This window comes from Suricata suricatta, chromosome 6 (assembly GCF_006229205.1).
Source record: "Suricata suricatta isolate VVHF042 chromosome 6, meerkat_22Aug2017_6uvM2_HiC, whole genome shotgun sequence".
NCBI classification, from domain to species: domain Eukaryota; kingdom Metazoa; phylum Chordata; class Mammalia; order Carnivora; family Herpestidae; genus Suricata; species Suricata suricatta.
The window spans coordinates 62050830-62077194 of NC_043705.1; the positions used below are offsets into that span (position 1 = coordinate 62050830).

The following is a 26365-nucleotide window of genomic DNA, read 5'->3' on the forward strand; positions in this document are numbered from 1 at the left end:
AGTCGGGCCTCCCCTTGTTAAGGAGGGTGAGTCATTGCAATTCTCCAGATGGATCCCAGCAAGTGCAAAAGCATTGGCTCAACAGATGTATGTGCTATTGACTCATGTTGCCATGAAGAGATGGAATAGGGCAGTGGTTTTCAACCCAAAACAACTTTTGTTAACAGAGAGCACATTTGGTAACATCTGGAGACAAAGTTGGTTGTTGTAACTTGGGAATTGCTACTAGCATCTAGTAGGTAGGTGCCCAAAATGTAGCCAAGCATCCTATAATGTTCAGGACATTACCTCAACAAAGAATTATCTAGCTCATACTGTAAATGTTCCTCTGTTGAAAAACTTTGCAATAGAGCACAATTTGGCTTTAATTAAGAATATCCAGGGGTGCCTGGGTGGCTCAGTCGGTTGAGTGTCCGACTTCAGCTCAGGTCATGATCTCATGGTTTGTGGGTTCAATTCCCGCATCTGGCTCTGTGCTGACAGTTCAGAGCCTGGAGCCTGCTTTGGATTCTGTGTGTCCCTCTCTCTCTGACCCTCCCCTGCTCATGATCTGTCTCTCTGTCTCTCAAAAATAAATAAATGTTAAAAAAATTTTTTAAAAGATTATCCAGGCATCAAAGGTTAAGGTGCTCAGAGGCAATTAAGAAATCAATCCTTTTAAAAGTATTATTTTATTGCTAAAAGTAAATTATGGGAGACTGAAATGTCTTATATCTTAACTATGGCATTAGTTAACAAGTGTATACAGTTGTCAAATTCATTGAACAGTACACTCAAAATAGATTTGTTTTATTGCACAAAACTCATGCCTCAATAAAGTGGATTTTAAACCTCAAAACAAAGGATTTGTATTTAAATTCAAATGGCCCCATAATTTGTTCATTGCTTTTAGCAAACATTTCAAGGAGTGTCTCTATGGAGACAGAGACACATGAGTGATCAGAAAAAAACAAAACTTGGTGCGCTGAGAGCTTATATCCAAGTAGAGCATTAGACTTCTTTGTATTTCAGACCTACATACTTCAATGGTCAATCTATTGAGAAAGACAGAAAGTTAATTAAAAAATGACATATGGAGGGGAAATCCCCAAAGGGGGTTGTTATGGGAATTTGCAAATATAACACTTTGAAGCAGCAAATATTTCAATTAACCCTTCCAGTAACCTTATAAAGTAAGTAACATTATCGTCTCCATTTGAAAGATAAAGAAAGGTCATGCAACTTGCCCGAAGCTAAACAGTTAGGGTAGAATCCATGTCAGTCTGATTCCAGATTATAATATATTGCCTGGAGTGTGCAACTCTGGGGAAATGTGCAAGGACAAGAAATTATACAAGATTTTAAAATTCGCAACCAATTTAGCAAAGTTCCAAAAGTATATATAACAGTTGGAAATTGAATTCTTATAGAAGTACTCTATAAGATTTCAGCAGGAAACTAGGTCTCTGTAGAGGAGATGCTATCTGTTCAATCAAGCCATTTCCAGTTTCCTGTAGGACACATAAAAATGACTCCCTGCATCTGGATGGTAGTATAGGTATGATTGATTCAGATAACAGAATCTGGGCACAAGCGGTGCCCCACCACTGAGCTGGTCCCTCACAACCCTGTGTGAGCCTCTACTTTCTCTTTCTTAGCATGGTGGCAATCAGGGTCAACCCAGAGGACTGAGTGGAGGCATAAGAGGATGATGACACTGGAATGACCATGTGGAAGATGGCGTGCTGAACTTCTGATTCAGACTGTGACACAGTGAGAAATAAATCTTCCTTGTATGAAGCCATTAAAATTGGGGGATCATTTATTATATTAGCTAACTTTAATTACCTTACCTAGCCCAGACTCCATAAAGCAAAAAAGAGAAAAACTGATAAAATAAGTAATACTGCAACAATTCACAATGTGAGAAAAAATTCATGATTTATTAGTTTATTTACATGCTAATGTTGTTCCAGAAAACGTCTGAGGTACAGAACAAAGACACCTACCACATAACAAGATAAAATAAATTTAAAATTGGGGGGGGGGGGAAGTGAAACAAAGGTAAATAAATTTAGAAAAGAAGAGAGAGCTGGGAATGAGGTACACGAAATAGAGCCATTATCTCCACTAAAGATGGGTCACACTTTTGACTCTAAGCATCCTAGGAAACAGTACAAGGAGAAATGAAGTTTGTTAATAACAGTGTTCATAAGGCAAAAGCAAATCAGCTACCTAGGAGAAGCATGTTTATTCTAGTTCTCAGACCAATGAAAAAATTGTCCTATGGGTCTTCATAAAAACGACAATGTGAAATGTATTGAAACACATCCTCTAAGGAGGGGAGGGAACCAAATTCCACGGTAAACCCGGCAATAAGATTTGTAAGACTGATATTTATAAAATCCCTTAGTACAAAGTAGTAAGAAGATGTGCTGAGCACAAATCACGCTCAGTGATGCACTTTTCGAATGCTGTTCAGTGAGGGTTTAGCTTAATTGAGAGATGTGAAGAGAACTGCAAATTAAACCTAACCCACTTTGTGTAATCATTTTATAATTAGTTGAAATGTTTAAAATAACTGTTTGGTGAGTTCAGTAATAATTTTCTCAAACTGCATAAATATTCTCAAGAAATTCCCATTTTTCTTAATTGTAAGTGAAAAGCCAAATACAGAAACTATTTTGCATAAACAAGCAAATCTTGATGAACTGTAATAACCATATAGTTGCCAGCTCATTGTCTAGAGGAAACAGGGTGCCTTTGATCTAATTTCTGCAATCACACCTAAATGGTCAAAATATAGCAGCAACTTAGCAGTAATGGGCTTGATTATAAATCAAGATTTCTATAAATCTTTAAAAAAAGGGGGGGGTAGGATGCCTGGGTGGCTTAGTCAGTCAGATCTGACATCGGCTCAGGTCATGATCTCATGGTTGGTGGGTTTGAGCCCCGCATCAGGCTCTGTGGTGACAGTGCAGTGTCTGCTTGGGATTCTCTCTCTCTCTCTCTCTCTCTCTCTCTCTCTCTCTCTCTTTCTCTCTGTCCCTCCTCCACTCGCACTTTCTCTCTCTCAAAAATAAATCTTGGGGCACCTGGGTGGCTCAGTCTGTTGGGTGTCCGACTTCAGCTTAGGTCATGATCTCGTGGTTCATGGGTTTGAGTCCTGAGTCGGCCTCTGTGCTGACAGCTAGGAGCTTGGAGCCTGCTTCTGATTCTGTCTCCCTCTCTCTGTCCCCCTCCCCCATTCATGCTGTTTCTCTGCCTCAAAAATAAATAAACATAAAAAATTAAAAATAAAATTAAAGAATAAAATAGAAATAAATAAATCTTTTAAAAATACATATATTTTCATGTGGTGCTTATTTCACAGTTCTTCACAATCAGCATATATAATGCACCAAAGTTTGTTCTACTCTCATGTATCTCTTAGGTTTTTCTTTTACTCTAACAAGAAAACCATTTCCTTTTAGAATGACACATCAAATTGATTTTCAAAATCCCCTTCCTCACTTAAATTATGTGTTTCTGTAAACTAAATAAACCATTTTATCAATAGTATCTCAGTTATAGAGACAACCAGGAAACACCATGGTAAATTTAAAGACACCTATTCAAAGCAATGATAAATACCATTGCAAGTTAAGTCAAGATGGAGATGGAACATAAATATAATTAGAATCAGTGATTTGCAAATTGAGAAGTGTTAGTTTCTGTATTCATCTTACATAAATGAATCTACCTCTACTTGGCAATGCTGAATGACAAATAATTATATTAGGAATTGATCTATTAAAAAAGTGAATTGTCCTTAAACTTACATTGAGATTAAACAATAACATTTGGAATAAGAAACATGAAATGCTTTTAGGGAAAAAATGGATGCAAAACTAATGAAACAAGAGGAAGAGTAAAATATACAGCTTGATCAAGTGAGCATTTTTTTGGCATAACTTCTTCCAGTTGGTCATCACTAAATCATTCAAAAGGCTGGCAGAATATTTTCCAACTTTGATTGCTACAGCAGAATTACATTTTGTCTTTTCCTAAAACCAGGTGTTATTTTTCTCCTGCAAATGTAAAGTTTCAAATACAAGGTAACACAGAGTTCTGATTTGAATTCAGTGGTATGAGAGATTCTAAAAACTTAAGACCAAAGAAACATGTTAACTTGAGTTTTTCAATGTAGGATAGAAACATAATTTCTTTACTAAAAAATCCATTTCTAAATAAACTCTAACCTAGTTCTTAAAAATCTTATATAGTAGCTGTTGAGAGAAATGACAAATATTGTACTTTAATTTTTAGAAATACTGTTCTATATAATGTAACTTCAGTCTCCAAAGACTCCTGTGGGTCTAGAAAGTACATTGCTCACTCTATGATATACACCCTACTCACTACTTAAAATAATTGGATTTTATTTTAAAAATATAACTTTGGAGTAAATTATATGTCCCTAAAGATGTTTTCTATTTTGTACCAATATGTGAAATGTCTCATTTCTTTTGAAATTCATTTTATAGCAAAAGAGTATCATACTGAATCAAAAGTTTCTCTAGGATGATTCACATTTTTCTTGCCAAGTATTATGACTGAACTTAGATTGTTACGCCAAGAAATTGTGCATGATACCAGTTCCGGATTTTTACTCCTATATAATAAACTACCCTGAAATTTAGCAGTTTAAAACAATAATTTATCATTTTCTCTTACAGTTCTGGAGGCTGATGGGCTCAGCTGGGCAGTTTTTGTTTAACATAATTCATAAAATTGTAAACAAATCATAACTTTGGCTGGAGTCACCTGAAGGCTTCTTTACTCATATATCTAGTACCCAGGCTAGGAGATGGCAAGAAGAGCTAGGGGCTGATCTGGCCTATATGTCACCCTCAATTTCTGCCCCTCCTCCATGTGGCTTCTCCAAAGGGTTTGCTTGGGCTCCTTCACAGACCTGATAACACTTAGGGTAGTTAGACTTCTTACATGGTGGCTGTCTCCTTTCAAGAAAATATTCCAAGTTGACTGAATGGAAAATGCAAAACTTTTAATAAGTCAGCCTCAGAAATCTCAGAATGTTACTCTTGCATTCTGTTGGCCAAGCAGGTCTCTAAGGTCCAGAGGAAGGGAGTTCGAACCCACCTCTCAAAGTTAAAAGTTACAAAGAAATTGTGGCCATCTTTAATTTACCACAATGCCTATTCAAAAAAGAACATTGCCAAATTTCCTTAAACTTTTTCTTCCTCCATAGCGATTTAGGAGATTGAGATTAGTTTAAAACCACTAAACACAAAGTATGCTATTTAACTAATTTATTAATTGGTTACTAATTAGCAATTAAGAAAAATGATACGGAAACTAATATGAAATTTTCCCTAGAGCTCAGTTTGGCTCTTTGACAGAAACATTTTTTAGAAAATATTTTTAAATAATTATCAAGAACGTGTTCTGTGGGTGATATCTAGCCAAGAGTAAAAGGTGAGTAATCATGCAAGGAATAAATGATCTCATCAATTTTCAATCCCATTTCAATTTACCTTCTAGTTATCAGGAACATCAAAAAGCTGCCAGGTGCATTTCTGAGGGTATTTAGTACTCCCTAAATTATACCAGCTGCTATACCACCATCAAATAGCGCCACTCTGTTTCCCAGACGTTCCATATTTTGATATGTTCAGCACAACTCATTTTCATTACACCTAGAGCATTGTCATAGAAGCATGATCTGACAGAAGGATTTGTGTTAAGCTAAGATAAATATTTTAAATAACATAACCAATTCCCAAATGTATAGATTGATGATAAGAAAGTGTTCTTCCAAGGGCAGATGATTTCCCTAAATAAACTGTTACTTCTGGGGATCAGTTCTGGTTATTTACTATTGCTTAACAAACAATCACAAATTTAAATTGTTTAATATTTATTTATTTTGAGAGTGAGAAAGAAAGCAAGCACATAAGCAAGGGAAGGGCGGGACAGGGAGGGGAGCCGGGGAGAGAATCCCAAGCAGGCTCTGCACTGTCAGCACAGAGCAGGCATGGGGCTGAATCCCACGAATGGTGAGATCATGACCTGAGTCAAATTCAAGAGTCAGAAGCTTAACCCACTGAGCCAGCCAAGTACCCCCAAACCATCACAAATTTAATGGCTTGAAAAAACAACCATTTAATTATATCTCACAAATCTGTAGATTAGCATTTTGGGCAGAGCTATGCTGGGCAACTCTTCCTCACATAGCACCGACTGTGGGCACTCACTGCTTTTCAGCAGGCAGCTGGACTGAGCTGGAGGGTTCAAGACAGTTTCTCTCACACCTGACAGGAGAGCTGACCCCTTTGCCTCCTTTAGATGGACTCCTGGGGCCTCTCCAGAAGAATAGTCACATTTATTACATGAATGCTCAGGGTTCCCAGGGCAAGTGCTCTGAAAGACAGGAGAGGAAACTGCCAATAACTTAAGATCTGTGCAGGACACAGGTACAGCATCACTCATAACAAATTCTCTTGGTCAAAATGATCAGAGAATCCGCCCAAACCTGGGGAGAGAAGGCTGACTGTATATCTTGATATAAGAATTTCCAGCTAGCTTTTTTTTGGCACAGGGCCCATGAGGAGACTGACAATTCTGAAGCCATTTGCTAGAATCTATCCGGGAGTTCCGTTTGAAGTCAGACGAAAGCCTGATACACACACAGAGGAGACGTAAACAATATGAAGTAACAATGAACAAATATACTGGGGATGTTACTTTCATTAGACTGAAAGGGACAATTCAGAAATACTAAATGTGAAAATGTTTCCCAGTAATAGTTAAATAAGAATCCTTTCATATATAAAATCCCTGAATGGGACATTTTAAAAAACTTAGTGTTGTCCGTCCATCCTCTGTTAGGAGGAGAACACCAGTTATAATGCATTACATGCATCTCTGCTTATTCAGAAGTTACTTGTAGAAATAAACTTACTAATTTTTTGCAGTAGAGGGGTTTTTGGGTTTGTTTTGTTTTGTTTTTGTGGGGGGGGGAAGTTGGGGATGGGGAAGCATGAGTTTTCTCTTATAGAAGCTAAATAAAATTAAAGTATCTAGATTATACCCAGTTTTCAAAGCAAAACTTCCTTACTGCTACTGTATAAATGAGCCATCTAATGCAATATATGCTTTCCTACAGATACAGATGAATAATATAAAACTTAGGTTAGTAGGGTTCTTTGCAATTTAACCTAATACCACTTTCCCACCCTTATGTATCACTTCCCAATCCTACTACAAAGACCACCAGGAACACACTTATAATTAAACAAGCTGGGTTATTATTCACTGCATTAAGGTAAACCAAATACCATGAAAAGCCATGGGCATCTCAGTAAACAGATGTCAAGACTTAAAAGATTTGGGCTTGTTTTCCGTGACTATGTCTATCTTACCAAATCTCACTTAGCAAAAAGGAAGACAAATCCAAGGTTAAGGTGGTAATTGGTGAAGAGACAACTCATCATATTAGACTGGATATGGTAATGTTAGATCATTTTTGTTACTTGGACAATGTTCATGTTTTGTCTATGTTCAGATATGAAAATGGAGTGATCTTACTCTTTCTTTGTTCCATCACTGACACAGAGTTACTTTGCCTAATGCTGATGTTCTGTGAAATTGTTTATATTCAGCAGAACACCAATCCCCAGGCCAGGCTAACTCCAGATTTTAGAGACTACTTTTTTTCTTTCACTCTCCCAACATGCGATACTCATATTAGCCTTCAGTTTGCTCTGCCCTGTCTCTAATTCTGTTCTATTCAGTAACCTATATTTTCAGGAATCCATCCCTCAGCACTTCATCTCAATTTTCTGAACTCTGACATCCTTTCTATTACATAGTGTTTGGTTACTTGAGTTTATGCTTTGTTTCCTCGGATAAGGTCACTGTGTACACCTCTCTCAGCGCTGGCAGAGTACTGAAAATCACAGGAACCTAGCATTAAAAAAAAGAAGAAGAAGAGGTAAGGTTTATTTTTTGTGTTCCATAAACTCGGTGAGACTGCGTCACTAAATTCGGTACAACCGTTCTGGAATCCGGCTCCCAGAATCCTGACCAGAAATCGACCAGAATTCAAGTTTGAATAAATTACTGCAGGTAGAAACGCTTCTGGCTCCAGTCGTCCGGGCTTCCAGAACGCACACAACCCGTCCTCCCACCCCATCCCCCTAGCCCAGCCCTTGCCCCACCCTTCCAAACAGTCGGGCTCGGGTGTCGGACTGCATTTCCCATAGTCCTTCAGAGTCGACCAGGCCATGCGATGTTCTGAACTACAATTCCCACAATCCTTGGACTCCACCATCTTGTGTGGCCGCTAGCCATTTCCCATCTTCTCTTCCGGCTCTTTCACACCGGGGAACGAGGTCGTGACAAGAGGAGGATTTGGTGTGGTGCTGTCGTTTCTACCGTCTGGAGTCTCTGCGCTTTTCGCAGAACTTCCAACAGCGCTATGCTGGGACAGAGCATCCGGAGGTTCACAACCTCCGTGGTCCGTAGGAGCCACTATGAGGAGGGTCCAGGGAAGGTTAGTGTGTTAGGGGCCCCGCTCCGTTGGGGGAGGGGGCACTTAGCTGCGACTTGCTGAACTCCAAGGCCTCCCGTGGACGGTGGAGAGGGAGACGGTAAGCTGGAGATGTGAGCTGGGATGTCGGGTAGCGTTCCACTTCCCCCAGGAGCCGGGGGCACAGCGCGGGACCCCAGCTGCGCGCGCTGGGCGCGTACGGTATTGAGAAGGAAGAGCCGTAGGCCCTACTTCGCCCCGGGGCCCCCCTCCGCGCCCTGGCAGATCTGGTGGGTCCCTGAGGCCAAGGCTGCAGACGTATATGGCTTAAAGCCGAACTAGAGGTCACCGGAATCGGAGTGAAGGTCGTTGGAAACAAAGGAAGATGTGAGGGTTGTGGTTGTGGGTCGGTCTTCTCTAGTTAACTAAATTAGAAGTATGAAAACGTCCTTAGTGGAAGTTGGGTTTAGTCTCAAGTCAGTAGCTTCAATCGAGTAATGAGAAGTAACAACCTCCAGGGGTTGAGGCCTAGCCGGAGAGGGCGGAAGAAGGGTTTAGAGGGTAGCGCTGCTTGGTTATGAAAAAGGCAAACCTCAATGCAGTTAACTTTGCCGTGTGCCTTTACCAGGTCACTATTTTCTAACAAATAGTAAACTCAAACAGTGCATTCTTTTTCTAAAATAAATCCCCTGAAGGGTAAGTTTTTCCGACTCGGCTTAAGTAAAAGAGAAAACTTACCAGTGTGATAACACCTGAGTTACAAGACCATTGCCTGGTGCTCGGCAAAGCGTTATTTTTTTTTAATTTTTTTTTTTTTTACCTGACAGCGTTAGGTGTGATGAAGGTCATGGGATATAAAATGTAATGTTTAAAAATATGATACATGGTATACATAACCTGATTATGTGCTAAAAATTTTTTTCTAGCATCACCTGTGTACTTCTATAATCTATAAAAATCAGATGATTTAGTTTTTTGGTGGTTCTCTTTTTTTCCCCAACAGAATTTGCCATTTTCAGTGGAAAACAAGTGGCGGTTACTACTTATGATGACTATGTACTTTGGATCTGGATTTGCTGCACCTTTTTTTATAGTAAGACACCAACTACTTAAGAAATAAGGAGGTTTAAATTAATCCATTGAACAGGTAATTAATGGATTTCTAATCTTCTCTACGCAGTGTTTTTCTTTATATTTCTTTCTCCCCCACCCCAATCACACACATAATAGCGTGTAGGGCTGATTCCTGAAGTCAGTGTAGATGTGGCATTGGTGGAGACAAGTTGGTGAACCTATGAGCAGATGTTACTTTGTCTGCAAGCCAGTGTTTATAGGATACTTCTGTTTGTCAGGCACACTTTACATTAATCTCATGTAGTTACCTAGCAAGCCTGTGAGGTTGGGTGACTTAACCTGAACCACGATGCTAAGATGGTAAGTTGCCTCATATCCCCTAACTAGTGAGGCCAGTCTTGTTTCAGTTCACACACTTAACCAAGTTCTGATAAACTAACTGTTAGGGCACCATGTGTTTATACATGCCCTAGTCAGTCTCACATGCTATAGAAGATTAGCAGATTCTTTGAGAAGAGAACACTGATCTAGCTTAAGTATAATCAGAATTTGTCTCAAAGCAACATTTTGGGGAAGTTCTGTGGAATGATTAGAATAAATTCCAAAAATACCATTTGGGAAGAAAAGACTTCATTTGTCACAATATGCAAGGGAAATTCTTTATCCAGGTGATACATATTGGAAATATTTTGGTGCATATGATGAAGCAAATCAGTATGAATAAAGTCATGATACTGTAAACGCTTTCTGATGTACCAAACTGATGGACAGACAATACGTTAATAAAAGTACATAGTTTCTGTTTTATAAGTGAGACATTTTAAATACCAGTAATTTTTTGTTTTTATTTGCAGATGTGAAAAGGAGCATGTTAAGAGATGCAGTCTCTGAAAAATGGATCAAAGTCTTGAATGCAACATACTCAATATGTTTGTAAATAAACTTCTGGCATGAATCCTTAATGCCTCTTCTCTGAAACCTGGAATGTGATAATTGTGCTTTCTTTTTATTTGGGAAATATTTGAGTATTTGGTCAAAATATGTGTGTGATTTAGCTTCTTTCTTGGTTTTAAATTTTGAGATTTAATTTTTGATTACTAGGTCATGACCTTGTTGGTAATCTATGTTATGTAAAATACAAACTTTGTTGTCCCACAGTGATTATTTTTTAATTGAAAAAGAGAAGTGTACTTGTAGTCTTATCTTTACTTTGAAGCAGTAAAATTGTTTTTCTTCATGAGTGATAATTACTTATTCATGAGGAAAACCAATGGTGAGTATATACAGAGTGAAGTCTAAGGGTTTTTTTCACTCCAGACTTGTAACCCAAAACTAAAATTTTTGCCTTGACAAATTTGCAATTGACCAATACTAGACTTGTTTAGACTGAATAAAAGTAGAATATCTGAAAGGAAATGTAATAACATGCAAGATAGAATATACAGATATTCCAAGTTTATTCTGGAACTTTAGTACGTGGACTAAAAGATGGCTCTGAAGGGTCAAATTTATGTTAATGGGTAGTAAGATGCTGCTAGCTACTTGGAGTATAATGACTTGGTTCCTAGAGCTTCGAACTGGGACGGGAAAAAGGTAGTTGGTGAATGTCTCAATCCTACTTGGGTCACCTTTGGAATACCACTGGTATTAGAAGAATGCCATAACACAGAGGTTGTAAATGAGTGGTCTATTTGAGCTCTAGACTTTATGGTGATTGGAGGTACTATAATTTTTAAAGCAATATTTAAGAACTAGAATAATTACAAGAAAGTCTCTCTTGAAAAATTGCTCTGGGTGGTTCTACATTTCTTCATGGAACAAAACCGCTGCCTAAATTAGTCCTCACCATAACATTAGAGTTCTGTGTACCCCTAATGTTAAACTAATTTACTGGAGCTCTAAAATAAAAAACAAAAAACAGAAAACCCCATTTATGTGACAGGGCCTATCTTTACACTTCAATAACCACATAACAACAACTTAAATAGGGATCCAAGTAAATCTTTATGACTTGGCCTATCTTATTCCCTGTACTTGCAATTCCTTTTTCTTTCTTTCTTATTATAATTATCCAGTGATGAATTAGATGTCTTCCTGCATTTTTGGAACATTAAAGCTTTCTACCTTTGGGAAAGTATAAAGTTTAAGGTTCATAAAATGATTTCAAATTCTTGGTTCATATCTCTGCCATTAAATTACAAAGGTAGCTGTCTATTTTTATTCAAGGAAATAGGAATAGAACCTATCATTTTGAGATTCGATAACTATAAAAAATTTAATTTATGGCAAGTCCCAAATGATTTTTTTTGACTTAAAATATATCATGAATCAAACATTACATACTATTGGACAGCAGAGTCTAGTTAGATAGCCTCTGATTTACTATATTTGTCTTCCTAAGTTAAAGTATTATAGGATTTCACATGATAGGAACCTACCTTGCCCATCCCGGAAGAGGAGCACAGATTGCCACATCGTAAAAAGGCTTCATTCAGCAAGCTAGGATTCAGTGCATAAGTATACTGAGTAGTAGAGGCTAGACAAGTATGTAGTTTTGGGTTCTCCAGAAAAACACCAAATGGGATATGTATATAGAGGGATTTGTTTTAAGAAACTGGGTCGTGTGGTTGTGGAGGTTTGACAAATCCAAACTCTTGGTGGGTAGTGCCGAATGAAGGCTGGAGACGTAAGGAAAGGTTGCTTTTCCAGTCCAAATGCGTCTGTTGGCAGAATTTCCTCTTCTAGGGACACTTGGCTGGCTCAGAGCATAAGACTAGATCTTGAGAGTTGTAAGTTTGAGCTCCACATCGGGTATAGAGATTACTTAGAAATAAAATCTTTAGAAAAGTTTTTCTTGCGGCGCCTGGATGGCTCAGTTGGGCATCTGACTTCATCTCGGGTCATGATATTAAAATTTTTTTCTTGTACTAGCAACTCTTTAATGTTTATTCATTTTTATGAGTGTAAGTGGGGTAGGGGCAGTGAAAAGGGGGGACAGAGGATCAGAAGCAGGCTCTGCGCTGATAGCAGTGAACCTGATGGACTTAAACTCACATCATGACCTGAGCCAAAGTCGGAGCAACCAACTCAGCCACCCAGGTGTCCCTGTCTTATTTAAGGTCTACTGATTGGGTGAGGCTAATCCACATTATGGAGAATGATCCTCTTTAATGACACTCCATCAATTTAAATGTTAATCTCCAAAAAAACACCACAAATAGTCCTAATAACGTTTGACCAAATATCTGGGCACATGGCTCAGTCAAGTTGACACATAACCATGACCATTTCATATAAGAATTATATTATATGAACTTATGAAGTGTTGGCTTGACTTTTAAAAAGCCACAGAATATTTATGGGTTCCCCCCCTCCCCATCCTGGTATTTCAAAATTCAAGCCAACACTTCAAACCACATGATTTTCATAAAAATCCAGATTCTTTTGGAAAACTTAAACTGAACAGACACATACATGCCTATGTGAAACAGCTAGGCCAAGTCAAGTACTCCACATCGATGCTTCCATGACTCCAGAATGCCTGAATAGGGAATTTACCAAGGGGTCAGAACCCGGGATTTGCTTTTAAGAAAAAGTACTATCATTGCTTCCATAATTAGGCTTTAGCCACCCTGAAGGGAAAAAAAAGCCATACTTTGCTTCAGAGGCAGAACAAACAACGTTAATATGGGTTTAGGACTAAGATTTGGCTCAGATTCAAAACCAGGCTTGATCCTGTATCATCTTCAGCAAAATAATGTTTCACTTCCTGGCACATCTATTTCAAAGATTAAAAATGGAAATAGGTCTTAATTTGGGTAAATTTCTTAAGGCTCCTGTAGACTGGTTTAGCGGAAAAACATGAGGTGGAGGAAATAGACATTTAAATTGTTCAAGTTGATCCCACCGCCTTTCTGGGGTTCTGGGTTGGTATTTTCAGTTACTCCAGCTGCAATATCTAGGTGTCCAGCAGATACTTTAACCTTATCATGTCCAAAAATGCCTGAAAGCATGTTAGTAAAATGCAAGTCTGATCTTATAGTAAGCTGTCACCGTCAGTAAAATTCCATATCCTTAGTATGTCATTCAGTCATTTCCCTACAATTTCAGCATCACCCTAAGCCATATAGCCAGTTTTATGTACCTCCTCCAAATCTTAACTTAGCTCAGGTGCCACGTTTTCTGTAAAGCTTTATCCTGCTCATCCCTCCCCAATAACCCAAACACATTGCAAGTAAGTCTCCAACACTTTGTAAACAGCATGTACTTTACAATCAGCACAGCATGTACTGTAATTACTGATTTCCTTCCTTGTCTCGTAGTAGCATAGGAAATTTTTTTTATGCTTTTTATTGATTTTTGAGACACAGAGACAGTGCAAGCAGGGGAGGGTCAGAGAGAGGTGAGAGAAAGAATCCCAAGAAGGCTCCACACTTTCCTTGCTGAGCCCGAAATAGGCTGGATCCCACAAACCAAACCAGGGATCATGACCTGAGGCATAATCAAGAGTCAGCTCAACCCATGGAGCCACCCAGGTGCCCCAGTTTCAAGTTATTTTTAAGTGTGAAGAAAGATTGCCTAGAAATCCAGAACTCATTGGGCACGGCGGTCATATATTCATACAACACCAGCAAGGGGAATGGCTGGCACCACAGTGATTAGATTTGAACAATTAGGATTTTCTCCCAGGTCTCATGGGAAGAGGGGGCACTGATACAGGAAAGGGAAAAGAAAGTGGCTCTTGGCGTGTGAGAGACAGCGCCTGCTGCCAGGACAGCTCTCAACTTATGATGGTTTGACTTAAGGTGTTCTGACCATAATGCTGAAAACTGATACGAATTCTGTAGAAACTAGAATACTTTGAGTTGAGAATTTTGATCTTTTCCAGGGTGGCAGTAAGCAGCAGGATCCTCTCCTGTGAGGCGGTGCAGCAGCAGCTGGCCTCCTTTCGGGTCAGCCCCACCACCACTGGGGTAAACAGCAGGTAGCTGTACCAACCATCCTCTTTTTCATGTTCAGTACAGTCTTCAATAAACTACATGAGATATTCAGCATTTATTATAAAAATGGCTTTGTGTTAAATGATTTTTCCCAATGTAGGCTAATGCAAGTGTTCTGAGCGTGTTTAAGGTAGGCTAGGCGAAGCTATGATGTTCCATAGGTTAGGTTTATTAAATGCATTTTCAACTAAATGATATTTTCTACTTAGATTGGGTTTATCAGGATGTAACTACACCATAAGTCAAGGGAGATCTGTACACTGAAAAGAGGAACCCAAATGTCAAAAATTAATAAATCTTTTAGCGTATCCAATAAATAAAGTTCTTTAGATTATAACTAGAATAAACTGATATAGAAGAGAAGAGAAATCGCCTTTTGGGTTATTTTTTTCTATTTCTTTTGAATAGAAAATAAATAATTTTTCTATAGTAAATACATGATTTGTAGTCTGCCTGCATCAAACTTTAAAAAAACATCCATTACGAAATAATTTTTGTTCTTCTAGCTATTAAAATGTTATAGACCAAAAGGAAGATAGCCATTTTCTGTATATTTAACAATGATACGGTGAAGATTGTTTTAGTGAACATGTAATTCAAAAAATTCATAGTTGATTTTGGACAGACTGCTTGAATTCATATTTGAATAGGGGCATAATCTGTTTGGGTCTTTTCCTAACCTGGTATTATAGCCATTAGGTTTTTTCACAAGTCTGCCAGTTCTCTGTGCATGCCGGGAGTGAACTCTGTCTCCTTTGCTATGACAAATGAAAATATGATTGGAAGTGATGTGTTTCCTCTTCATGGAAGCTTACAGAAGACAGTGTACTAGTGATCAAGATCCCTTCCTTGTGCTTCAGGAATACAGCCTCCCTCAGCCTGGATCCCTAAGACTAGTGAGTACTGTCGCTTGTCTAATGTATAGAATGAGCAAGAAACTCTCATTATTTTTTTTTAATTTTTTTTAATGTTTTATTTATTTTTGATACAGAGAGAGACAGAGCATGAGAGGGGGAGGGGCAGAGAGAGAAGGAGACAACAGAACCAGAAGCAGGCTCCAGGCTCTGAGCTAGCTGTCAGCACGGAGCCTGACGCAGGGCTCGAACCCACGAATGTGAGATCTGACCTGATCCGAAGCCAGAGGCTTAACCAACTGAGCCACCCAGGTGCCCCGAAACTCTCATTATTTTAAAACTCTGGGGTTAGAATTATTACTGCAGCAAAATTTGGCCTACCCTCAGTGAAATACTTGTGTACTCCATAGGACCTTGAAAACATTACCTCCCTGTTACCTCTGATTCTTTCATTGTAGAATTCCATGTCAACTCAATGATTTTCTAAGAACTCTTCTAATTTAAAATGAATTATATGTACAATTACAAATATGGTTACCACACAAAAACCTGACTGAAATAGTAAGTAAAAATCTCTTCTGCATTCCCAAATGTGGACTGGGGCCAGAATGATAGAGGTAAATAGCTTTTGGCTTTTAATAGCTTTTTGGGATGCAGTTTTGAGTAACTAGCAACTAAGCATTTCCACCTTATCTCTCATTTCGAAGGACCTCACTTACCCATGGACACCTTTGTAAAAAATTAGAAAATTGAATCTCTTCTAGTGCATCATACCAGAGCATGTTTGCTCCTTTGTCTAGTCATCTTCATTCTGCTTTGTACATTGGAAAACAGTACAACTCTACATAGTATTCCTGCACAAAGTCATCTCAAATTTGAATTTTTCAGATTATTCCTACTAAAACTTACTACCCTCTCCCTATTTTTATCAGATATGACCAAAGGCAGATATACAATAGCTGATGTTGAATAACTATTCAGTATCTTAATAGAGCTCTGTATCCTTTAGAATAAGATTTCTATGTTTTCTTTGATGGATTCCAGAATTTGTACCATGCTTGGTAAATATTAAGCTTTTAACAGATATATTTAGATAGATGCAGGTAGGATGAATACTAATTGGATTTAGTAGCATGTCCAGTATATATGAGGAGCCAGACTAGGAAACTCTGTCCTGATGCCCAGTAACAGGAGATGATCTCTTAAATATCTTCACCCCGATTTGCTCTAATTAATATTATCAAAAACTTTTCCCATATCTTATGTTCTAAGAGCTTCTCTCAGTGCAGTTCTAGCTATAACTCTGTAGGGAGAACTCTGTCCATGCTCAAGCTCTCATGCTGACTACCCAGACTTATCACCTGTTGCCCAGACAGTATACATGAAGTTGAACCATACAAAATTACCATTTTTTCCAGATTTTGATCAAGAAGATGGCAATTTCTGATGGTTCAATGGGCATAGTTTCCCTTTTCAGCTACTGGCACACTCATGGAGTTTCTTCCCTCTGTATATGTTACGGAGGTCATGAATTTTCCCTCCTCTACAAATTAAACGGGTTGTATGCATGCAGTGTAGCAGAACTGAAACTGTTTAACCTGGGTATCATTATTTTATTACCAATTAAAAAACAAGATAATCCTGTATTCTCAAATGCCTTTTCCCTAACAGCCTGAGCTTTGGGGGACATTGCTCTCATTTACAGTACAAAAAATACTTTCTCATGCACATGCACATATGTTTTGTGGGCCAGGAGCAAACAGTCAAGACAGAATTCTTGAGACATTTTCTGTGTAAAAAGGTAAATTTTTATTAAAGCACAAGGACAGGACCCTTGGGTCGAAAAATCTACATGGTGATTATGAGGAGTGATTGATTATATACTCTTAAATGGAGAGGTAGAGATAAAGGAAGTGTCTTAAGGGATTTTCATACGTTAAAGAAGATTTATAGGATCCTAGAGATCTGCCTGTTGTCGAGCTAAGGTTGTTTTTTTGCCTCTAGCAAAGCATTAAGTTTAGGCACTTGTGAGTTCCTTGAAGAATGTCACCCTCTGTCTCAAGTGTTTACCAGTGGGCTGCAAGTTGAAAGAAAATTTAATTTTATTTACATTTCTTTTGCCTTTGTTCTCCTCATCTGTAGGATGTGTTTGCAGCAAGAATCTGGCTTGCTGTTTTTTTTTTTCTTTATGGGATTTAATAGGAATTGTCTGAAAAAATTCTCTGGATCCTAGAAAGGGAATTCTAAATATTTCTGTTATCAGAGGAAGAAAGGACACTTCCTACTATATACTGAATGTATGTGTACCCCCCAAAATCTGTGTTGAAACCTAATCCCCAGTTTTGTGATGGTAATTTTAGGTGTGGCCTATGGGATGAGATTTGATTATGATATTGAAGCATTCCTGAATGAGGTTATTGCCCTTTTAAAAGAGACCCCTTTGAGCTCTCTTGCCCCTTTTCTGCCACTTGAGGACACGGCAACAAAACAGCCAGCACCTTGATCTTGGACGTCCCAGCCGCCAAAACTGTGAGAAATAAGTCTCTGTTATTTATAAACCACCAAGTCTATGGTATTCTGTTATAGCAGGTTAAAGGAACTAAGACACTTCTAAATCTAAGTCACCCCCACCAACATGTCCTCCAGAAAATAATCCTTGTGGTCAACAGAGAAAGTAAATTCACTCAAAAACTATGCTTTTAGTGTAATTAAGTTTGATATTGCAATTTCTAAGAAATACAAATTATAATTATTTGGTCATTCAGATAACCAAAATATGTTCCTTCTGTTTATTTGGCCTTCATCCACAATTTCTGGCTCACACCTCCCAAAACCCTTAGAATTTCCTGAGATTAGAGTAAAGGGAGCATCTTTTATTATACTCTTTGGTCTCTTGCCCTCAGGTCCAGAAAATGCTGGGGCCATAAAGGTGAAATGGGTGTCTTGTTATTCATAACAAGTCCCTTTCCATCACAACTGGGCTTATGTTGAAGATGGTGACTTTTGGAAAGCACCTAAGAATGCAGTCTTATTGCCAAGAGAAACAACCGTAAAAGAGAAGACTGGAATTTTCAGTCCCATTCCATACTTTCCTGGGAGAGGAGAGGACTAGAGGTTGAATTAATTACCATAGCTAATGAGTTAATCAATCATACCTATGTAAGAGAGAGGCTTCAAAGAGCTTCATCAGAATGCTTCCGTGTGCCACTGTGCCTGTCCCCAAGTTCCATGAGGACAGTAGCTCTTTTGTTCAGAACTTCATCTGGCTGTTGATTTGTATCTTTAATAACTTTCGCAATATGTCAGTGTCTAGTGAGCAAATGACTTTCCTAAGTTCTATGAGCCTTTCTAGCAACTTATTTGAAACTAAGGAGGGGGTTGTGGGAACCACTGATTCATAGCCAGTCAGTCAGACCACAGGTAATAACGTGAAATCTGATACTATCTCCAGGTAGATAATATCAGAATTGAATTGAATTGAGTTGAATTCTCTGCACCCTCTTGGAGTTCTGAGCATTGCTTATTGGTATGGAAAAACACACAGATACACATACGAATTGGATCCAGGAACCCAAAAGACTAGAGACAGATTTTAAGTTATCTGTAAGTAGAAAGATATACATCACAACTAGCCACATTGTGCCTTAGAGCCATATCCACAGGGAGACATAAGCAAAGATGGGACAAAGGCAGAGGAGACATGAATGAGGAGTGGAGGTAGGGATATTGGGAGTTTGGGGGATATATAAAATCACTCTCAAAAACCAAATGCACTCAGAGTAGAAAAACACAGAGTCAGCTTGAAATCTTGTAGATTGAAGCACTGGATATTGTGAAAATGGAAGGAAGGGACTTGAGAATATGCAGAACCCAAGGTAAGAATTTTAGAATGGCATTACTTCTGAGTAAATGCAAATGTCAGGGATATACATCCTTGGAGGCTTGCTGGAAAAGGAAGCAAGAAGGGAAAATAAGGTTCTTGTTAAAGAGAGAAAGAGAGTCATAAGGGAAAATTAAAGTTCTTGTAAAAAAAAAAGAGGGAGAGAGAGTCATAAAAACAGTAGACAGACCAAGCCCTCTCTCACTGAAACAAGTGCAACATTAGTTAAAGAAGCAGTAATATGTCACCAAATCAAAAGAATATCTTTGAAGTAAGAAGCCTAGTTAGCCTCCTCTGGCTACATATATTACGAGTACAGAAGAATAATATTTTACAGTGAATAGCATATGACAGATTCATACAAAGTTACTATAAGAAGAAAACAGAAATTAAGATTCATAGCATTGAATTTCTGCTGATGAAAATTCTTTCCACAATCAACACCATCCTTGAAGCAGAAGAGATCTTAACACAGTCCAATTTGAATTAAATATCCTTAAGCATTTGCAAATAAGATTGGAAAAAAAAAGACACTTTGAATTAAAAATTCAAAAACTTAAAACAAGAGTTGGAGCTGGGGGTCTGTGAAACAAGAGCTGATGAAACAGGAATAATCTGGTGTAAAAACTAACAATGATCTTTGAAGTTACAAGATGCCTAAAGAAAGACAGATTTAATAAGGAAACTGAAGGAAAGGAATAAAACATCTAAGAAATAAATACAAAACAAAACATAAAAAAGCAAAATTTATATACAGCAAAAAGGACAAAATCTTAGTGGCTACTGTAACAGGGTGATGATGAAGACCACCAAACTACGAATAGAAGCAAGGCAAGGTTTTTATTGACGGCAGGGCCAAACCTGATCTCCCTGGTGTTAAGGAGTGGAGAATGGCCCCAACAAAGATAGCAGTGAGCTTATATTGACTTTAGCAAGGCATCAAACATCATCATTTAGCTAACCAATTAAAGTTTACAGCATTTCAGGACACCCAGTCACATTTTTACAAACAGCAGTTCTGGTGGGACCCTATCGGTTTTAAAGTTCTTTGTCTTAGGGTCTTGAAATGACCAATTACAGTTAGGCACTCCAGGTTCTATGAGATAGTGAATATATGACTTCCCACATGTACGCTTTGTCTGGTCAGCTTCAATCAGGGGGGGTGGGAGTGCAATTTACGATCCAAGTTGTCTATTTAGAAAGCAGGCTAATTTACAGGGAGGTTAGCACCTTCTGATAAATCCAACAGAGAGCCAAATAGCGGTCACCCCATAGTTAGTCAGAACAGTGAACGGAGAGATACATATGCAAAGCAATTTACAAAAGCCGAAACAGCAAGTTAATGATTTTTCAATTACTTACTCAGTTTTGCTAACCTACAACAGCTACTTGATGAATTTAAATGAATACATACTCCTGTATAATGCAAACCTTAAGCACAGAAAGTTCCCTCCTGCCCCTTCCCCATCAATCCCTGCCTCTCAGAAGCAACAACTTTTCTGATTATTTTCACTGTAGATTAGTCTCTTCCAGAATTCCACAGGTATAAAATTATTATATATATATATAAGTTTCAGAGCATAAAGATGCTTTAGATATACCTATTAAGTGATCTATACAATTATTTTAGGAAATATAAATATTATTACAAGTTCTAGAATTTTCAAAGCATTTCTCAGAGAAAAACCTGACCTAAGAAATTACAGATGACATAACACAACTGAAGAAGTATGGAATATGGAGTAAGAGAGTATATGGAGTAAAAGAATGACCAGCATCAGGTCAGTTAAGTCAGAAATTCTTTTCTCACAAGTATTATAAGTAGCCTATACAGGAAAGATCAAAAGGATTGGTAAAGAAAGATTAAAAGAATGAAATATTGTTGAAGGCAACTGCTCCATATTTATATTTTTGTGTCCCTAGGACTTAGCACAGTCTCCGGTAAACATTAGGTACTCAGTTAATGTTTGTGGAAGTGAATTAAACTGAAGAACATTCCAAATACTCAGAAGAATATGAACATAGTTGAAGATAAGAAAATCAGAAAGACTTCTGCAAGTATGAAGAACCCCTCGCCTAACTGGGTGCCCTAAGATGAGACAAGACAGATATGTGTGTTAGAGGAAAGGTCATGGTCGGGCAGGATGGGTGGGGAGGGCGATGTGACAACTGCAGGATTGATGGTGGGCCCCGACATTTTACAGGTTTGAACGTGCAGGTGACAAGAGTAATATTAATTTGCAACTACCTTCCCAATAGCCTAGAAAGAAAAGAAATTGGGAAAGAAGAATAACCAGGAAGCAGTAATCTGAGAATGGGAATATGAGAGTCAGTCAGAGTTAGAACATTAAAAATGGAAGGATAGAATATTCACTAAAAGAGATACTTGGAAATAAAATGCAGGAAAATAATGTTTCTTGTTGCCCTTAATAGTCTTGTTTCTATAATAGGCTTGTGTTATCTGTTCACTTTATTAGATTATTTAGTGATTCTATTATATTGTGCAAAATACAAAAACTGGATCTCTACATTGTGGCTCAAGAAAGGAATGGAAATAGAAAATTCTTCATGAGACCAGTCAATGTGAAAAGTATTTTGGCTTCTCTGTCTCTATAGTTAATTTAATTCTGGTTTTAAGATCTTAAGGCCTCTACATTCTAAGACCCATGGTAAAGTCTTTTGGTGTCTTGAATACTTAGCACTTTCTCTGGCATTATAAAATAACTTTATAGTGCAGTTAATCAAGTGGCAGTAAGAGGTAGTACTCTACAGAGAGCTCATTTTAATATTTAATAAGATGAATGGGAACTCTAAAGTTGAAGGCAGTGCTATTTGCATATGTACATAAGATCTCAGTACTCCATCAAGCAGAACTCTGTGTGCCCTGCCCAAGGAGTTGCTTGACAAAGACATATATTTTGCTCAATATCTATTTAAGTCCTACATTTTAAGGTACTATAGTGGTCTGTGAGAGAAGCACAGCAAGAAGTAAGATGGTATTTCCCATTTTTCAGGCGTGCAGAAACCCAGAGATAAAGATGATAGATGCTTACAGGGGCGCCTGGGTGGTTCAGTCAATTAAACATCTGACAGCTCAGGTCATGATCTCGTGATTCATAAGTTCAAGCTCCAGGTCAGGCTCTGTGCTGACAGTTCAAAGTCTGGAGCCTCCTTCAGATTCTGTGTCTCCCTCTCTGCTCCTTCCCTGCTTGCACTCTGTCTCTCTCTCTCACTTAAAACTAAATAAACATTAAAACAGTTTTAAAAAGTTAGATGCTCACATAGTTTAATTGATTACAATTAGGATAGGATAAATTCTGGACAAGAGGTTCAAAAGGGCTATGAAAGAATGGGAAAGCTGAGTACCTGGTGTATCTGAGACAATTTTGTGCAGTTTGGGTCTTGAGGATGAGCAGAATTTGAGGTCACAGATATGTGGGGAAGAGGATGGGTCACACAAAGCGTATTTACATACATATTATATACATAAAACACATATACACACATACACTTATATAGAGACATACATTTGCAAATTGCACAGATATATATATTTACAGGAAATTCCTTAAGCATTCCTTTTTAATGCTCTTGGTAAACATTTCATTTATTTTACAAGTGGTTTAAAGTACTGCAGAGCGATGTTATTACTTACGTATGAGAAACATCTGAAAATCTGGAACACTGAGCTACTAAGCTCTGGTTGTTATGACATCTTCTTTTGTAAAGTTTGTAAGTAATCATGATAGATTCCAAAATATCACATTGTTAAAAAGATTCTTCCCTCTGACAGAACTTTGGACCTCAACACCCTGGAGTCAAATTGGTGAGAGAGCACAAGGTAAGCTGAGGGCAAACTACAGATTAATAGCTCCTGCCCTTCCACTCCATGTGGAATCTGTATGGTATCCCTTGGACACTCCCAGCTACCCAAAAACAAAGGAAAGGGGTTTAAGTGCTTGCCATGGTGGTGTGGGAAACAAAGGCAAATAAGAAATTAAATTCCCTTACTGCCTACAGCCCATTGAAAAGTCCTTGAAACCAGCAGAGTGACCTCCCTCTAGGACCTCCGCTGCCTCGATGATGACACTGTGCTAGGGGCAAAAGGGAATCTTGGCTTAACATTGTCCTGACCCCCCAGATCCTGTAAGTCTACTTTAACATTTAAAAATTCCTTCTGAAAACTTCCTTTATCTCGACTCTCCCAAGATATATGCTGGTAACCATACTCCAAGCTTATGGCCCCTGATATACATCTGAAGACTCTCATGACTGAGCTTTTACTAAACAGTAATAAAGGGCATTTTCCCCCAAACAGCTAGACCCTCAAAGGTCCTGGAAACCTTGCTTCCAAAATTTCTTAGAGAGTTATGCTCTCCCTAACCCCCTCCCAACCTGGGTGTATAGAATCAGTTACCTGTCACAACCCCAGTGCATTTCTTTCTGCCCATGGGCCTGGTCCCCAAGTTTTAATAAAATCACCTGTTGACACCAAAGATGTCTTCAAGAATTCTTTCTTGACAATCAGCTCCGAATTCTCCAACACCCCCAAACCCCCTCAAAAATCAATCATCAATTTGCAAATGTGAAAAGCTTCCCAAGAAGCAAGCCACAATAACATGTTAAAATTTAAAAAGGCTGAAATTCAGCTATTAAAATATAACCTATGAGTCACAAAAGTGACTGTTAAAAGGATGGAAGCAAGCAAGAGTTGGCAGATTTAGAAACAGTTTTTGGCAACATTTGTTAAAGGCTTTGTTTAATTTTTATGTTCATACAACTCAATATATATTCATTTAAATATATCTTTGAGTTGCCCTCAAGGATAATTTAGGCAGATACTTCAGACTTCTAACCTGAACATATATATACACACATATATAACAATCATTGCAAGAGAGTGAATAAGAAAATTAATTAATTTTTTATTTCATCAGTACATGAGAGTTTCCTAGAGAAGAGAGACTACGTCCTGAAACTTACTGAAAAGTTATAATTACACTTGGGATATGGTGAGACGGTTAGGGGCCATTTCAGGCTCTGTTTCCTGAAGGGTCTGCATTGACACCAAGACTGCCTGGATCCAGAGACTGGACATCAGATTTAAACATTCAGTTTTGCCATTTTATCTGTGTGGGGTAACCAAAATCCCAGGAGACCGAGTTACAGATGAGGATGACACAGTGTAGGCCTTTGCATAATAATCTGCACAGACCTTCTCAAGAGGGAGGTTTATTGGAGAGATTGATTTAGCGTAAGTATGCTTTGCTTGTTATAATCTGAGAAAACCAAATTTAAAAACATGGAAGAATTTGATATCACACTACTAAGGGCAGTATACTTGGGTGTAATATTCAAAATCAACTGTTTATTGAGGAATAAGTGCCTCACACATTATATAATGTATGTTTCACCACAGTGCAATGAGGTATTAGTATTCCTTTTTTCCCCTGCTTATCATGCAGTTAACTAAGTCGGTACTGTGTTAACTGCGATGGAAACGTTATTTAGATCTCAGTATACTTCGTCACCTCTTAGCGCTGTTGCTGATCTTCCTTCATTCACCTGATCTTAAAACTGACTGTTGTTCCTGATTGTGTATGTGTGTGTACTTACGGTTTCCACAGAGGCTTAATCTTTTCAGGATGTTCTATTAGCCATAGGATTAGCCAAACTGTGTCTAGTAAAGCTATAAATGTGTCAGTGGCTCAGGGCTCTAGACCTCAAAGCAAGCAAATATATTAATGAAGTAAAAAAAGTATAGCTCATTGTAATCTTTTTAAAACTAATGTTACATGGTGTCTTTTTATGTCTATTTCTTTTCCAATGGAGAATATGGGAATAACTGATGACATTTTATAAATGGAAAAGTTTAGAAATATGTAGGCAAGAATATAGAAGGACTATTAAACCATTTAATCTTCAAGACAACACTAATTGGCATAGGCACTTATTCTTTAATTCATTTAACAAATATTCATTGAACACCTACCAGCTTCAATGCACTGTTCCAGGAGCTTAATATACATCAGTGAACAAAACAACAAAATCCCTTTCTTGTTATGTTTACATCCGAAAGGGGGAAGAAAGATGGTAAGCAATAAGCATAAAAAGCAAAGGATATAGTACCTTAAAACTGGGAGTGCTATGGGAAAAATTAAAGTGAGAAAGAGAGATAGTGAGTAGGGCAGGAAGAGGTAAGTGGTAACTTTATTTTTATTTATTTTTAATTTTTTAATGTTTTTTAAATTTATTTTTGAGAGAGAGAGAGCACGAGCAGGGGAGGGTCAGAAAGAGAGGGAGGCACAGAATCTGAAGCAAGCTCCAGGCTCTGAACTAGCTGTCAGCACAGAGTCCAGTGTGGGGCTGGAACCCACAAACTATGAGATCATGACCTGAGCTGAAGCCAGACACTTAACCTACTGAGCCACCCAGGCACCTCAGTAAGCAGTAATTTTAAGATCATCAAAGAAAGCCTCCTTGGGGAGTTAATATTTAAGCAAGAACTTGAGATATTTGGGGGAAGAGTATTCCTAAGACAGATGCCTTTGGATTCAAAGGATAGCAAAAAAAAAAAAAAAAAAAAAAAAAGAGTGGCAGGAAGGAGCATAGCAGTGAGAGAGCCTAGTTAGAGAGAGGTCACCGTGGAGCAGTGCAGGTCAGGTCTTATAAGCCTTTGTAAGAACCTGGGCTTTTACTCTCAATGACAAAGGGAATCACTGGAAGGTTTACAGGAGCAGAGTGATACAATCTGACTTAAATTTTTGAAGGTTCATGGTGGCTTCTGCATTAAGGACAGAAAGGAGCAAGATTGGAAGTAGGAGGCAAAGGAGAAACTTATTACAGTATTCAGATGAGGGATAAGGGGGACTTGGAGCAACATGGATGTTTTTGAAGAGAGAGCCGGTTGGGGCGCCTGGGTGGCTCAGTAGGTTAAGCTTCTGGCTTAGGCTCAGGTAATGATCTCACTGCTCCTGGGTTTGAGCCCCAGCATTGGGCTCTGTGCTGACAGCTCAGAGCCTGGAGCCTGCTTCCGATTCTGTGT

At 38.3% G+C, this 26365-nt stretch overlaps 1 protein-coding gene and 1 non-coding gene across 2 annotated transcripts; both read left to right on the top strand.

Moving 5' to 3' along the window:
• Positions 1-8302: 8302 nt before the first annotated feature.
• On the top strand, positions 8303-10568 carry LOC115294596 (cytochrome c oxidase subunit 7C, mitochondrial). Its single transcript, XM_029942558.1, has 3 exons — positions 8303-8536; positions 9516-9659; positions 10441-10568. Exons 1-2 carry the CDS (start codon positions 8462-8464, stop codon positions 9630-9632), a joined length of 192 nt encoding a protein of 63 aa, XP_029798418.1. The 5' UTR covers positions 8303-8461; the 3' UTR covers positions 9633-9659; positions 10441-10568.
• Positions 10279-10341, top strand: LOC115295101. Its single transcript, XR_003910324.1, has one exon. It is a non-coding gene; the product is annotated as a small nucleolar RNA Z39 (small nucleolar RNA).
• Positions 10569-26365: the final 15797 nt, after the last annotated feature.

Bases quoted from the DNA above. Each gene is read 5' to 3' on its own strand.
- LOC115294596 (XM_029942558.1), top strand. From the start codon at position 8,462: ATGCTGGGACAGAGCATCCGGAGGTTCACAACCTCCGTGGTCCGTAGG. The intron at 8,537-9,515 runs GTTAGTGTGTTA...TTTCCCCAACAG, and splicing joins ATGAGGAGGGTCCAGGGAAG to AATTTGCCATTTTCAGTGGA.